At 47.0% G+C, this 14900-nt stretch overlaps 1 protein-coding gene across 1 annotated transcript in view; it reads right to left on the minus strand.

Moving 5' to 3' along the window:
• Window positions 1-3179: 3179 nt before the first annotated feature.
• PRPF6 (pre-mRNA processing factor 6) overlaps window positions 3180-14900 on the minus strand; it is a 34490-nt gene continuing 22769 nt past the window's right edge. The window contains exons 15-21 of the mRNA XM_028735466.2: window positions 13642-13761; window positions 12731-12907; window positions 11743-11876; window positions 11561-11652; window positions 8244-8358; window positions 5534-5660; window positions 3180-4781 (exon numbers count right to left, since the gene is read on the minus strand). Of these exons, the coding sequence (XP_028591299.1) occupies window positions 4629-4781; window positions 5534-5660; window positions 8244-8358; window positions 11561-11652; window positions 11743-11876; window positions 12731-12907; window positions 13642-13761 (918 nt within the window). The 3' untranslated portion in view covers window positions 3180-4628. The remainder of the gene's footprint in view (window positions 4782-5533; window positions 5661-8243; window positions 8359-11560; window positions 11653-11742; window positions 11877-12730; window positions 12908-13641; window positions 13762-14900) is intronic.

The following is a 14900-nucleotide window of genomic DNA, read 5'->3' on the forward strand; positions in this document are numbered from 1 at the left end:
TTAGTTGGTTCAGCAAATCCTTTCCCTCTTTGTTTTTATCCTAATCTTTAATCTTAATATATTATAACTTTAGATTATCCCCTGTTAACAATCCATTTTTACACATCTTTATAACATTACTGCTGAAAACCACTTTACTTCAATCCAACATCATTCTAACATTCATTAATTTTGCAGTATTTCTGTAAATAGTCTTTAAATTTCTTCCAATCTTCCTCCACCGACTCTTTTCCCTGGTCTCGGATTCTGCCGGTCATTTCTGCCAGTTCCATATAGTCCATCACCTTCATCTGCCATTCTTCCAGGGTGGGAAGATCTTGTGTCTTCCTATACTTTGCAATAAGTATTCTTGCTGCTGTTGTGGCATACATAAAGTTCTATCCTTCTTTGGCACCAATTGGCCGACGATGCCCAGGAGAAAGGCGGCAGTTGTGCATTTTAAATAAAAGGGCACATTCTACTCATGTGAAAACACGCTGATTCCTGGACCGTCTGCAGGCCGGATTTAGAAGGCGATTCGGCAGGATCTGGCCCCTGGGCCTTAGTTTGCCTACTCATGATCTAAAGGTCTGTCACATGGAGGATGGAGCAAGCTTGTTTTCTCCTGCCCACGAGGGTAGGACTCGAACCAATGGCTTCAAGTCACAAGAAAGGAGATTCCACTAAACATCAGGAAGAACTTTCTGACAGTGGAACTCTTCTTCCTTGGAGACTTTTAAGCAGACTGGATGGCCATCTGTCATGGATGCTTTGGTTGAGATTCCTGCATTGCCGGGGGCTGGACTAGATGATCCTTGGTGTCCCCATCCAACTCTGCAAGTCTACGATTCATCAGTGAAAGACGCCAGGTTCAAGTCTTGCCATTTCAAGGCACAGCTCCCATTTGAAGCCCGAGTGAGCTACTTATCCATCAGTGCAGCAAGCTAGAAAAACCTACAGAAGGCGGCTTTATTTTATACCATTCTTGCCTCTCTCTCTCTCTTTTTGTAATCATCATCAAGTAAATTACACAGGACATAGAGAGGAGTTATACAGGCACCCATCCTAATTCAGTGGCTGATCTATAGGTAAGGTAAAGGTAAAGGGACCCCTGACCATTAGGTCCAGTCTTGGCCGACTCTGGGATTGGGGTGCTCATCTCGCTTTATTGGCCGAGGGAGCCGGCGTACAGCTTCTGGGTCATGTGGCCAGCATGACTAAGCCACTTCTGGCGAACCAGAGCAGCGCACGGAAACGCCATTTACCTTTCCACCAGACCTATTGATCTACTTGCACTTTGACGTGCTATCGAACTGCTAGGTTGGCAGGAGCAGGGACCGAAGAACGGGAGCTCACCCCGTCGCGGGGATTCGAACCGCCGACCTTCTGATCGGCAAGTCCTAGGCTCTGTGGTTTAACCCACAGCGCCACCCGCGTCCCATGGCTGATCTACAGCTCATGGGGAAAAGATTCCAGTGACCTCTAGGAACAGAATCTGCCTTAAACAGTCAGGCCACTAATCCACTAAGCTCAGCATTGTCAACACTGGCTGTATCTCTCAAAGCTTTTAGACACGTTTTCTCAGCCCTACCTGCAGACGGCAAGAACTAAACCTGGGCCCTTCCCTGGGCCCTTCCTGTACCGCTGAGGTGCAGTTCTTTCCTCTGGCAGATCTTGTCCATTTCTCTCTGCATTCCCTCCACCCACAATTCAAGACCTGCAACATGCGTATCAGCAGGATCTGGCCCCATCCAAACCATCTTTGGAGATACAGCAGTGGAACAGCCTTTTTGCTGAGCCTCAGCCCACTCCAAGCAAATTGGCTCTATTCACTGCAATGCGCACGATTCAGCCTTCAGCCAGCATTGCGGTTTATGGCACAAACACGCAAACTGAAGGCAGAATCCTGCGTTGACCAGCTTGGCAAAGGCTCCTAAGGATTTCACAGGAAACTCCAAAGTCACTGAGACGATGGTCAAGGAGGATGTGCTTCTTTCTTTCCACCAGCAGAGGAGGCTGGAGGTAAACAAATCTCCCCTTCAGGAAAAAGAAGTGAATAGTTCACATGTACATTTGACAGAAAAGCGCCATCGTTCTTTTTAAAAAACCAAACAGGGCTGTGCTTTCGATATTCTAATTACAGTATAAAAATCAAGTTTGGGCATAAAAATACACGCCGCCCTGTCGTTTGGAGAAAGATCCAGGAGAATCTAATGCTTTTGAACCCAATTATTTTGCCAGAATCTTCGGAGAAGGCTTTTTCAGGGTTTCGCTTGCCACTCCTTTCCCAGAGATTGTACTCCCAAATCTGGCATGTCCAACAAGAAGTGAAACTACACGAAAGAGTGGGGTGGGGAGGGCTTTTGGCACTGCAAGATCAGCAAAAACAAAACCACTGCCACCCAAAAATGGTGTAGTAGCTGAAGTAGAGGATTAACATGGCCCATTCAGCATTCATTTGATTGCTTCTAGCAGTTATCCCCTCTTGAGCAATGAGAAAAGAAGAGAGAGAGACAACACGGGCCCAGTTCACTTGGAGATCACCAAAAGAAATGATGTTCTTAGTATTATAAACATGGCTGTCACAGGCAAACTGGACATCTGCCTCTAAAGGCACACACACTAGACACGGAGGGCAGACCAAGTTGCCAAACACCTTTAGGCCCTGAATATTCCCATGCAGGTTCTCTTGTGAGCGCCTGCACAGAGATCATAATGAAGAATCACGAATGGGGTGGCTTTAGCCTTAGCCCCTACCCTCTCTCCATGCCATTTCTGAATGTAGAAGGGAAACCTGGAAACATTAGAAGTGTGACTGGTCTCAGAGCCCCATTGCGTATGTTGGGGAAACTTATATGGCGACCTTCGGATATCGCTGGACACCTCCCATCTGAAAGGCATGACATGGGCTACGCCTGCTGTATTGTCAAGTGACGTATCTCCCAGCCTGGGGCCTTCCATGGTTGGGGGTGACGCACGTTTCAGTCCGAAACATCTCAAGGGCAAGACATTGGAAAAGGCTAGTCTACTGAATGTCTGAACATCCATGCCCTCTCCCCCCATCACTACTTTATGGGTTTACCACTTTAGAGGTTTTCCTATAGTAAGCACTCTGCCTCCACTCCCACCCACTTTTTTTTGTCAACTCCAAACAACCGCACACATCTCTCACACGCAGTAAAGATCAGAGTCAAAAAAAGTATCACAAAACGAAACAGGATTGTATTTTACAGCTTCTTACTATGTACAGCCATCGTTGGTTCATGTTCTTTTAAAAAAACCAACCAAGGTCTCATCCAGAAACACACAAGATATATCTTAACACAGAAGACGTTTTGGGAAAAGAAATGGTGTCAGGGATGCTGGATTGTTACATCTGGGGATGGGAAAGCTTTGGTGTGTTGTCGTGGGAGGGACTTGAGCAAGGAGTCAAGCTGGGATTTATTTATTTTTTTAAAAATCCGTCTACACGAAAAAGAGACTTTCATCCAAGGCAGCCACACACGTCCATCACTGGGACATATTTATCCAAGTTCCAGTGAAATGAATGGGAGGTTCACACGTACTTGCGGGGACAATTGTGCTGCACCCATTTATTTCACTGAGACGTGTGCAGGTGACATTCCTGCTGGGCTTTGTGTACAACCCACAGACCTCGCCGACCCACCTCTGTCCTCCCAAAAAGCCGCCTCTTCTGTCTGACACGGAAAGGGGTTTCCTTCTTGCTTTTCCAGCCTTATGCCACCAACTTCTATGGTTAAGCATGTGGACTGCAAAGTCTATTTTCAACTGCTGTTCTACTCCTGTGATACCTTCCTCTTAAGAAAGATGACATGTCTTAATTCCGGAGAAATTTAATAATTGACAAAATAGTCTCTCTACTGTAAAGTGGCTAAAGGCATTTTGTTGAGGTTCTGTGCTAACCCCACTGAGCTCCAAACAGGTCTCATCCTGAAGTCAACCTTTTCAACTTTTGCCTTTCAACTGCCATCTGTGGGTCTTTGAGCAATCGTTGCCTTTCAGGCATCGATGGGGTCACATCTACGCAGCAAACCTGAACTGGTTTCAACATCATAGCTTCCTACACAAGCAGCTCTGAAAACTCCGGAAAAGGTCTTAGACTTTCCTTAAAGATCCCTAACATTCTCTGTCAGAGAGAATCCCCCTTGTGGGACACCAGGACAGCTAAACTCGTTTGAAAACAGGTTATATTTCACTGTTTGTGTTCTGCAGGCTGCCATGCTCTAAACAGCTAGGAGTCACTTTCATCGAGGACACAGTAAGACAAACTGAGTATTGGAAAACTAAAAATGCTCAGTTGCTTTTCAGAGGTAACACACCAGGTGGAGTCCAGGCAGAGTGAAATAAAATGCTTGCCAGCTGACAGGCAAAGGTTCCCACTATTCATGCTTCAGGATGGCCAAGATGGTAAATAAAGCTCTCTCCCTACACAATCGTTATTTTGCTCATTAAGAAGTGCTTGGGGGAGGGATTGGCTTTCCTTTTAAACCTGACCAGGGGAAAAAGTCACCCCCTTTTCTCTGCCCTCCAGACTCCTTCCAGGAGCCATAGCCTGCGGGGACGAAGTCCAAGGAGTGGAAGCCAAGCAAAGAGGCCACGGCGTGGCTCAACAAAGCCTCCTCTCCCCTCTAGAAGGTGTTCTTTATCTTGGCCGCCACCAGCACCAGGATCTCCCCAATCTTGCTCTGCCAGTTGCTGATGTCCTTGGAGACCTCACACCACAGCTCTCCGTGGCGCGGCTCTGCGTTTTCACAGCGCTTCCTCACCTCCTCTTGCTGCTCCTGCAGGGAGAAAACAGCAGAGGAGTCAGCTTTAACCACTGACGTCCAGAAGGATCCCCAAGAACGGTGCAATTCTGGATATCTTTACTCAGAAATGAAGTCCCACTGCACTCTGTGAGGCTCACTCGCCGGTATGTGCATTCAGGACTGCAGCTTAGAAGGAAGCACAAGTTTCTTCCTAAACTCTGCTCGATAATGTGGGTTCAGTTTCACTGGGCTGGGAAGGCCAATTCACCCCTTTCTATGAATTCCACAGTCCTCAGTCATGTGCATTCAGTTGCTGAAATGACCGGCGGTGTTGGGGCCAATAGAAAAGCTCACTGTTGCAAAGGGGATGCCCTGAGATCAGCCCAAGGAGTTGTGGAACCACAGGCTGGGAGTACTGCACCCTGCTTCCATGTATAAAGTAGCAGGTACATTGCCCAGCATGTCCTTTTTTAAAAAAGGCCTTTGCCAGAGAACGGCTGAAGCACTTGAAAGGAAGAGAGTGACATCCTTCAAGAAGTGCTCTTTTGAGAAAGGCAGGCCCTGTCCAAGGGGAGAGATATGGAGCAGGTGAAGGAACTCCCGTGAGATCCTTGCTCACCCTCCCCAGAAGATCACTGAAGCTCCTTCCCAAGAAACATGGAATCCTGCTCAGCCTCAGCTTTTGCAGACTCGAAAATGGAAAGGAGCAGGAAACCGAGGTGCCCCAAATCAGCAAAATCTCCTCAGCGGGTCCAATTAAAGATTGGCAGATCCCTTGAAGTTACCTCTGTGCCATGTTGAAGCTCGAATTTGTAGAAGAAAGCCCAGGCGTCCCCTAGGTCAGAATCGATCTTCACTGTCCGATGGAACCACTCACGAGCCTTGGTTATTTTACGTTCACTCCAGAACAACCTATGGAGGAAAGAGAGTTAAAAGAAGTAGATGAGCTGGGGAGACCAGCAACACCATTCCGATAACACATTTTGCATCGGGGCAGTATCTAGTCACACAGCCTATGCAGAGGAAACAACTTTTGGGATGTTCTTCAGAATATTATATTGGCCTTTGCAAGGAGATAAAATGCAAATGCTAAGCTGCCTTTTAAAAGATGAGTCGCTCCAGGGAAAGCAGTAAATCATCTCTAGCCGAGCCAGAAAGGACCCTCTTTAGTTTATTTGTGCAATGCTCACCCACCCTGCAGCACTCCATTCAACACCTGCACAGCAGTCCCATAAATGAGGGATAGAGAAACAGTGACCCTCCAAATGCTGCCCGGACCCCAATATTTATCAGCTGCAGCCAGCGTGGCCAAAGCTGACAGTAGCTGAATGCCCAGCAATACTAGGAGGGCAATAGGTGCCCCAACTCTGCCGCAAACACACAAACAGACCTAACTCGGCCTGCTGCCAGCAGGCAGGGGGATTAGGAAATGGAAGACTGTTTAGATTGCTGATCAAACGAACGATGGGCACAGTGCCGCAGAAGTGGTTCCTGTGCGTGCCCCGTGGAAATGAATGGGAGCTGCGTCAAGAGACACGCTTGGTGGACTGTGTACAATGCTGAAGTCTGCAACCAAATGAGATCCCCTTCTCCAACAGAGCACAGCTGTTAACGACGGAAAGTCCACCTGGGAAGCAGCCAGGCACAGCTGTGGAGGGAGAACTAAGGGCTGTGCTTAATTCCAGAGCTTTTCAGCCTGCATGTTCTAAAAATCTGCTTGCGCACTTTTAAGATCTGTCCCCCAATGAACCAGCTGCCCTGGCTTTTGCTTTGTTTTGTTGTGACAAGGGTCAATTTATGCACATCAAAAGACAGGCTCAGTCAAGACTGTGATTTGATAGAAAGGTTGCCTGCAAGTCTGAGCTGCATGATTGCGGCTGATAAGAGGAAAGAAACACTACCTGTAAGATTCACACCTGATGGTCTTGAAAGTCACTTGCAAGCCCATTGATTATGATGGGTTGCACCATATCACACGGCAGGGACACAGGTCACTAGGGCAATGAAACGCTGCTTAGATGACCAGCAAAAGCTAGACGGTTTTTGTAGAGAACTACAGGAACTCCTCATTTACCCTGAAATCTCTCAGGAACCTACCCATTTGTCTTGGAGTTTAGACTCTCCAAGCCAAGCATTCCAGTGGTTTTGAAAATTTCTATCTCCATTCGTGCAATTTCCTAACCCTTTTGCTATCTTTAATCCATCTGCCCTGGGATTTTTTAAGTTAACGAAGTTGGAGGTGGGTGGTGGAATCATTTCAAAGATACATGTACAGCCAAGTAAACCTTGAGCAAATTTAACTTATAACAAATTAGTAGTGCTGATCGGGTCATGTACTAAACAACCCCACTCCTGAGTGTCTGTAGCAGAACGCGAGCAAACTGCAAGCGGTTCCGAGGGGCAAATGCTCCAGCCCCACGGGGCAATTCTGACCAGGCCTGTTGGGTCTGTATAGGGCTAGAGCACAGCCAATGCTCCCTAGTGTGTTAACAGGGGAATAACAGGAGGGCAAGCTGCCTTTGTGAGAAGACTGTGTCCACCAGTGTGGTGTAGTAGTTAAGAGCGGTAGACTCATAATCTGGGGAACCGGGTTCGCGTCTCCGCTCCTCCACATGCAGCTGCTGGGTGACCTTGGGCTAGTCACACTTCTTTGAAGTCTCTCAGCCCCACTCACCTCACAGAGTGTTTGTTGTGGGGGAGGAAGGGAAAGGAGAATGTTAGCCGCTTTGAGACTCCTGAAGGGGAGTGATAAAGCGGGATATCAAATCCAAACTTCTTCTCTACTCATTTTCCATTCAAGGAAAACTCCGATATTCTCAGAACACAGCTTCAAAGCCACTGCAGTACTTGATAATGGCTGACAAATGTGCTAAAAGCATTCCTGTGTAGACAAGCCTACCAGGTTGCTTAGACAGCTGAGGCTGTTTTAACCTGTTTTAATATTTAAACTTTTGCACATTTTCAAGAAGGGTTGTGAATTTACTGTTTTATCTCTCTGTAAATCACTTCAATTGTGTGTTTGTTTGTTTTTTACAGTCAAGCAGTGTATAAATTTTATGGAATTAAATAAGTAAATAAATAAATAAGCCAATGTCAGCCACTCCAGCATATGCATCAAAATCAAATCATATGCAGTTTGCTTCAACTTATTAAAAGCTGCTCAAGCTGGAGATCCGGGATTTGTACAATGCTTACTGATTGTTTTTAACACAACACATAATTTTTGTGATTTATCACAAGTCTTTAAAAATGGGAAATGTTTTCTCCGGAAATTGGGAGTATGAAAGGAAAAGGAGGCACGGGGAAGAAAAGCTGTGCAGAGCATGTGCCAATTGTTCCTAACTTCATGCAACTTCTTGATCGCTCAGCCTTTAAGCAAAGACCACCAAGGGGGACCTGATCTTTCTGAACTACTTAGGATTCCAGACTTTTCTTATCCAAAAAAGGCTTTATAAACCCTGCAAGTCAGATTGCAAAGCAGACGCCATTACTCACTTGGCCACAGCCAGGAGGACGTGGGGGTCGTGCTCACATTTCTTCAAAGCGTCCACACTCTTGGTCTTCCTCTGGGGTCTTGCCTCTAGGAAGATTGCTTCCGACCACAGGATTCCTAAAAGTCAAAGAAGGTTGAAGTCGGACCAGGTAACAGACAATGGCAAGCTGCTATTGCTTACTCACAGCAGGCATTATAACCTTCTAGCCAGGAGGCTCCCACACACACAAAAAGACTCCACCATTTTAATTTAGGTAGTTTGGCATACATTTGCTGCCAGCAGATGCTCGGTACTTCTGCATCTCTCTGAAGACTAAAACCTCTGCAGGTGCTAATGCTAGCAACACAAACAGAAGGGATTAGATTGCTGAGATCCCCAAACTGAACAGTGTGCTTCTGAATGAAGCTTCTCACCTGCCCCTTTTGCATGTCCCTGCTCAGAAGCAACCTCGCCAGGTGGAGTGGAGCTGAAACGTGAGCTTACCAGTAGGCCCTTCACGGCCTAGGACCCTCATACCTATGGGACCGCCTCTGCCGGTATGCCCCACGGAGGACCTTAAGGTCCATAAATAGCAACACCCTAGAGGTGCCGGGCCCTAAGGAAGTCAAGATTAGCCTTAACCAGAGCCAGGGCCTTTTCAACACTGGCTCCAGCCTGATGGAACGCTCTCGCTCTGTCTCATGAGACCAGGGCCCTGAGGGATCTGATTTCTTTCCGCAGGGCCTGTAGGACAGAGTTGTTCCGCCTGGCCTTCGGCTTGGAATCAATTTGATTCCCTCCCCCTCTATTTGGGGACTTCCCTGGCTTTTTTCTGGCCCATGTAGGACCAGTCTGGAAAGTTAGCCTTGGTGAAGACTTGACCTTTTCATCCCGAAAAAAGTTTTTGATTTGAGTTTCCATTGAAATGAGGCTGTATTTTAATGTTGTATTTTAATCTTGTTTTTAAGTTGTATTTCAATCAATTTGTTTTTATATCGGGTGTTAGCTGCCCTGAGCTCGGTCTTGGTTGGGGAGGGTGGGGTATAAATAAAATTATTTTTTATTATTATTATTATTATTATTATTATTGGGTGAACAGCTGTTGCTTACTGGGGAGGGGAGGTTGGGGTGATGCAACCACACTGGAACAGCCAATGCAACACTCAAGCACTGTGCTGACTTCCCCACCAGCTCATTCCCCCAGGTAAGCAACAATGACCCTTTGTACCTGCCAGGAAGCTAGCATAGCAGCTCTGCACCACCTGGGGAGCCATTTCTGTGACTGTGGTGCAGAACTCCTTGCCCCAAAAGGTCTCTCTAGCAGCCCTCTTGATTAAACCTCTGCAGTTACAAGAACTGTTTGGCCTGAATTTTGTTTTGACTCTTTTTCCCCTGTGGTTTCTAACAAGCTTGAGTTTTGAGTTTTATTGCTGTTTTTCCATACTTGACTTTTTTTTTTTTTAAAAAAAAGTTATCATAGGCAAGTTTTAATCTTTGGTGTTGGGTTCAAGGGGGGAGAGAGAAAGACGAAAAGAAATAAACTTGGGGGAAGGGCCGTAATTCAGTGGCAGAGAATTTGCTTTGCATGTACAGTAGTGCCTCGCAAGACAAAATTAATTCATTCCGTGAGTTTTGTCGTCTTGCGATTTTTTTCGTCTTGCGAAGCACGGTGTCGGGAAAGTTTTGGAAAAGCTTCAAAAATCACGTCTTTAAAAACCTCAAAAAAGGCTACCACACCGCGTTCTATGAGTTGCTCCTTGAAGTCAAGTCGCAACTGTATTAACGGTGTTAAGAAAAAGGAAACAAACTTGCAAGACGTTTCCGTCTTGCGAAGCAAGCCCATAGGGAAAACCGTCTTGCGAAGCAGCTCAAAAAACAGAAAACCCTTTCGTCTAGCGAGTTTTTTGTCTTGCGAGGCATTCGTCTTGCGAGGTACCACTGTAGAAGGTCAGAGGTTCAACACTTGCCATCTTCAGGTAGGGCTGGGAGATTCCCTGACCGAAACCCCAGAGAGCTGCTGCCAAGCACTGTGGACAATACTGAGCCAGGTGGACCAGAGGTCTGACCCAAGGGAAGTCAAAAATCAACACATAACAAGGGGGGGGGGGGAATCCAAATAGCAAACCGTGAAATCCAGCAACTCGGAGCATGACACCCTGTTTTGTGGAAGGAAGCAACACAGGCAAGCTGCCCATTTGGGGTTGGGCTGAGGGGGAAATATCCCATGTGGGCTGGGAGGGGCTTGGTTTGTACTGTGGCCACCACCCCATCTGGATAGCCAGGATGAGCTCAAGCAGCACACCTGAATCTTGCAAAGGAGACCTACACAGATGTGCTTTCACGACTCTTTGTTTTAAAGCAGGCATAGGCAAACCTGCCCTCCAGACTACAATTCCCATCATCCCTGACCACTGGTCCTGTTAGCTAGGGATGATGGGAATTGTGGTCCCAAAACATCTGGAGTGCCGAGTTTGCCTGTTTTAAAGGGCTTTATATCCTACATCTGCAACCAACCCACCCTCCCCAAATCAGCCCCTTCCTTCATTTAATTACTACGTAGATAAAAAAGAATTATTTTTTTTAACATCCCGGTGATTACTACAAAAGAACATTTTTTCAGTCACTGCATTCATTTCTCAACATTCAAGGACTAAGAAATAAGCCCCGGTGGGCTGAGCCGACAGTTTTCAATCTCTTTATTTGCTTAGTATCAAAGGAGGGCTCTTTCTCCATAGGAGGCGCCTTGGCATGGAAGATAAGCGTTATGGTTGCTCTGGGCACTTTTGGTGTGGGCAAGCCAGCCATTCATTAGGACCACCCGTAGAGAACAGATAGACCCACACAGAGCCTCTCTCAAGCATCAGCTCTCATCTCTCCAGAGATAAGCAAACAAGACTGAGTACAAGCCTCCAGAGGGAGACGTGCCATGAAACTGAAACATGCACCATCTCGTAGACGTCTGATGAGTTTTGAAGGAGAATGAGGCCTTCATACACTGGGGCTTAGTGGAGCAGAAAGAGGCATGGCAATGTCAAAGTTCAAACCCATGGATTGCCCAATATATATTTGCATTGAGGGAATAACCACAGATCCTGCTCACACTGTATGATTGTCCTAATGGCCAGGACAGGAAAAGGATGCTATGGAAGTACAAACTGCAGACAGGTATCATGTGAGGGGGGGGCCTCACACAGTATGAAGGGCGGGCACACTGAGCTTGCTTTAGTGCCAGCTGGCCTAAAGCTGTGATGCTAATTGAGAGGGTTGTGTTTTTAAAAGAAGTCAACTCAAAGGTTAAGCAAAGGCCAACACGCGAAAGAGAAACGACCCCTCTGTCACCTGAGTTGGGACACTCTTGCAGAGCCTTGGCCATCAGCGTATTGGCGATGTTCTTCAGTCCAGCTCTGTATTCTAATCGCACGGATTCCAACCTGCGGGAGGGAAGAGCACGACGTTTCAAGGTTAGCAAAGCTGCAGGAGATGTCTAAGAAATGAAAGACACGGAATCTCCCTAGGCTCACCACAGGTCTTGGTTCTTTGGATTCTTTAACCGAGACTTCTCCAAGATGGCTCTGGCTCGGGTAAGCTGGCCGACCTTCTCCTCCAGCCTGGACAACAGCAGCCAAAGGGGTATGGAACCGGGGCATTTCTTCAGCTGTTTGGAAGGGGATAAAGCCTTACTCAAGAAGCCACAACTGCGCACACAATTGCAGTCACAGACACTTCGGTTGCTGAAAAAACCTGTGGCTACCAACCGTAAGTACCATATTTTTTGCTCCTAAAAAGTAAGGGGAAATGTGTGTGCGTCTTATGGAGCGAATGCAGGCTGCGCAGCTATCCTAGAAGCCAGAACAGCAAGAGGGATTGCTGCTTTCACTGCGCAGCGATCCCTCTTGCTGTTCTGGCTTCTGAGATTCAGAATATTTTTTTTCTTGTTTTCCTCCTCCAAAAACTAGGTGAGTCTTGTGGTCTGGTGCGTCTTATAGAGCGAAAAATACGGAATACGGTATTTATTGGATTGGACTCTTTTCATTGCAGGAGGAATTATCTCTGCACCATCATGGAATGGGGGTGGAGAAAACAAGAATTTATTTGTCCTTAGACAACTGTTCCCGTTAACAAGTCCAAGCTGGGCACATCTATAGGGAGCCTGGTTTATCGATCAGATACTTAAGAGCAGCCTCGCTAGTCAGTCACTTTCCCGGAACAACTCATTAATCCTCACGGACAAAATCTGTCCGAGCCAAACAGTTAATGCAAAGGCATGCAAGAATACTGGGCTGGGAGTGAAAGAAGAATTGCTGGCATGCCTGATTAAACGTTGACACCGACTGCAAGGTTGATGCAGTGGCTGCAATGGTCTGAGCCAGGAGCCTGACCTCTGCTGTTCCTGTTTGGCTTTCCACAGGGACGCTCGACTGCAGAGGCTACTGCTGGAGCTTTCCATCTTCTCCCCAAGGAATGAGGAAGAGGTGGGGAAGAGGAAAAGGAAGCAGGTTGTGCCCTTACCCCTTGGTTATAGGCATCTCGGGCTTTTTCTATCAGTTCCTCCTGCTCCTCTATTTGCCCCTTCATCATCCACAGCTTAGGGAAGTCTTCGTAATGCTTCAGCGCTTCCTCACAGAGCTCCTGAGCTGCAGCAATGTTCCCAAGAACCCACTCGAGTTTGACAGACTTCATGAAGACCTAAGAGGATGAAGGCGAGGGGAAGAGAGAGATCATCTCAAAGACTGTCACAGCCAGACCACACGTATTCCAGTCCAAACACACCCACAGCTTGCGAGAGCTATTATGCCCCATAAATACCGTATTTTTTGCTCTATAAGACTCACCTTTTCCCTCCTAAAAAGTAAGGGGAAATGTTTGCGCGTCTTATGGAGCAAATGCAGCTATCCCAGAAGCCAGAACAGCAAGAGGGATTGCTGCTTTCACTGTGCAGCGATCCCTCTTGCTGTTCTGGCTTCTGAGATTCAGAATATATTTTTTTTCTTGGTTTTCCTCCTCCAAAAACTAGGTGCGTCTGGTGCGTCTTATAGATCGAAAAATACAGTAAGTTTTTGTACTATTTGGTTGCTCATTTCAACCGATTTAATCGAGTTTCTACTGGACAATGAACATTTGGGAAGCAAGATGTTTAAAATATTAAAAAGCAACTCAAGCAAAACTATTGAAAAGACCCAGACGGTAACTGGTCCCAGAGCGGATACTTCCCCTTGTAATATGTCACAGGCTCAATCCCCAGCACCTCCAGTTGAAGGACTTTAATGATGAAGGATTGGGAAAAGACCCTTTGCTCAAACCATCACCATTAGACTAGACAGAGGAATGTGTCCAGGTCTGTAAAGGTGGTTTCATACATTCACTGGGACCTGGGTGGTGGTTTCAATGCTGAAATACCCTCAGAGCTACGCATGGCTTACCCTGGCTGTTGGGGCACTGCTACGAGCCTTGGCCAACAACCTCCTTGCTCTTTCGTATTCGTTATTTTCAGATTCCAACTTCACAGCAGCCAGCCAAATCTCTTCGCTGTTCGGGTTGGCCTGAATAATAACAGAAGGGCAGACAAATATACGTAAAGGAAAGCAGTGGTGGGCGTTAAAAGGATGTTGCTTCTTCGAGATCCACCAGCCCTGTTCTTGCTCTATTCCATTAGAGGTAGCACTTCATGTTCTTCACAGAGTGTGGTGCATGAAAGCCCAACGCTACACAGTCCTGTTGGCAGTTCAGGAATCAGGTACCACCTTCTGATTTGCTCAGTGGAAGCTGCCAATGGATCTCTGATGGATGAGCTACAGTGCTGAAATGGCACACTCACCAAACACGGGGTTTATTTATTTATTTCTCGTGCCAATATCCCACTACTGCTCCCAGTGTGTGGGGGGGGGGCACTACACACACACAATTATACAAAAATTAAGAAACATGTAATTTTCCAAATACAGTCATACCTCGGGTTACTGACGCTTCAGATTGGGTGCTTTCGGGTTGCGCACTGCGACGAACCCGGAAGTACCAGAACGGGTTACTTATGGGTTTCGGCGAACGCGCATGCGCAGAAGCACTAGATTGCACTTTGCGCATGTGCAAAAACGCCGAATCGCGACCTGAGCATGCGCAGACGTGGGTGCTGCGGGTTGCAAACGCTGCAGGTTGTGAACGTGTCTCCCGCATGGATCACGTTCGCAACCCGAGCGTCCACTATAATGATTTGCAAAACATGACAGGCCTCATCAAGGAGACACACAAAGTCATAGATGCATGGCTCTCCGTTTTATGGCCCCACTCAGCTTGCACCCCTTTTGCTTCAATTGGGACAAGACAGCGATGCCAACCTCCTCTTTCCAATGGGAGCAGCGGAGGCAGCACTGTGGACTTTCCTTGTCTGACCAGGCCAGCAACAAAGCAAACCCTCTTTCTTTTTCACACTTCCTTCGAGTTCCTTCCTTGGGAACCTCAAAGCGAGCTGCTGCTGGCTCAGGCACTTTCCCTCCAGGCAAAGCGCTTTTAAACAACGGCATTTAAACAAGCAAATGACTACTCAGAAATATTTGTCTGTCAATCCTGAGAATTCATTAGCACACTCAAAACAGGGCTCTTCAAATAAAACAATCCGGCTGGCAATTTTCCTATGGCCTTTGTCACACTGGAAGAGTGAAGTAAGGTAAAGGTAGAGGGACCC

The sequence above is a fragment of the Podarcis muralis genome, chromosome 5 (assembly GCF_964188315.1).
Source record: "Podarcis muralis chromosome 5, rPodMur119.hap1.1, whole genome shotgun sequence".
NCBI lineage: Eukaryota > Metazoa > Chordata > Lepidosauria > Squamata > Lacertidae > Podarcis > Podarcis muralis.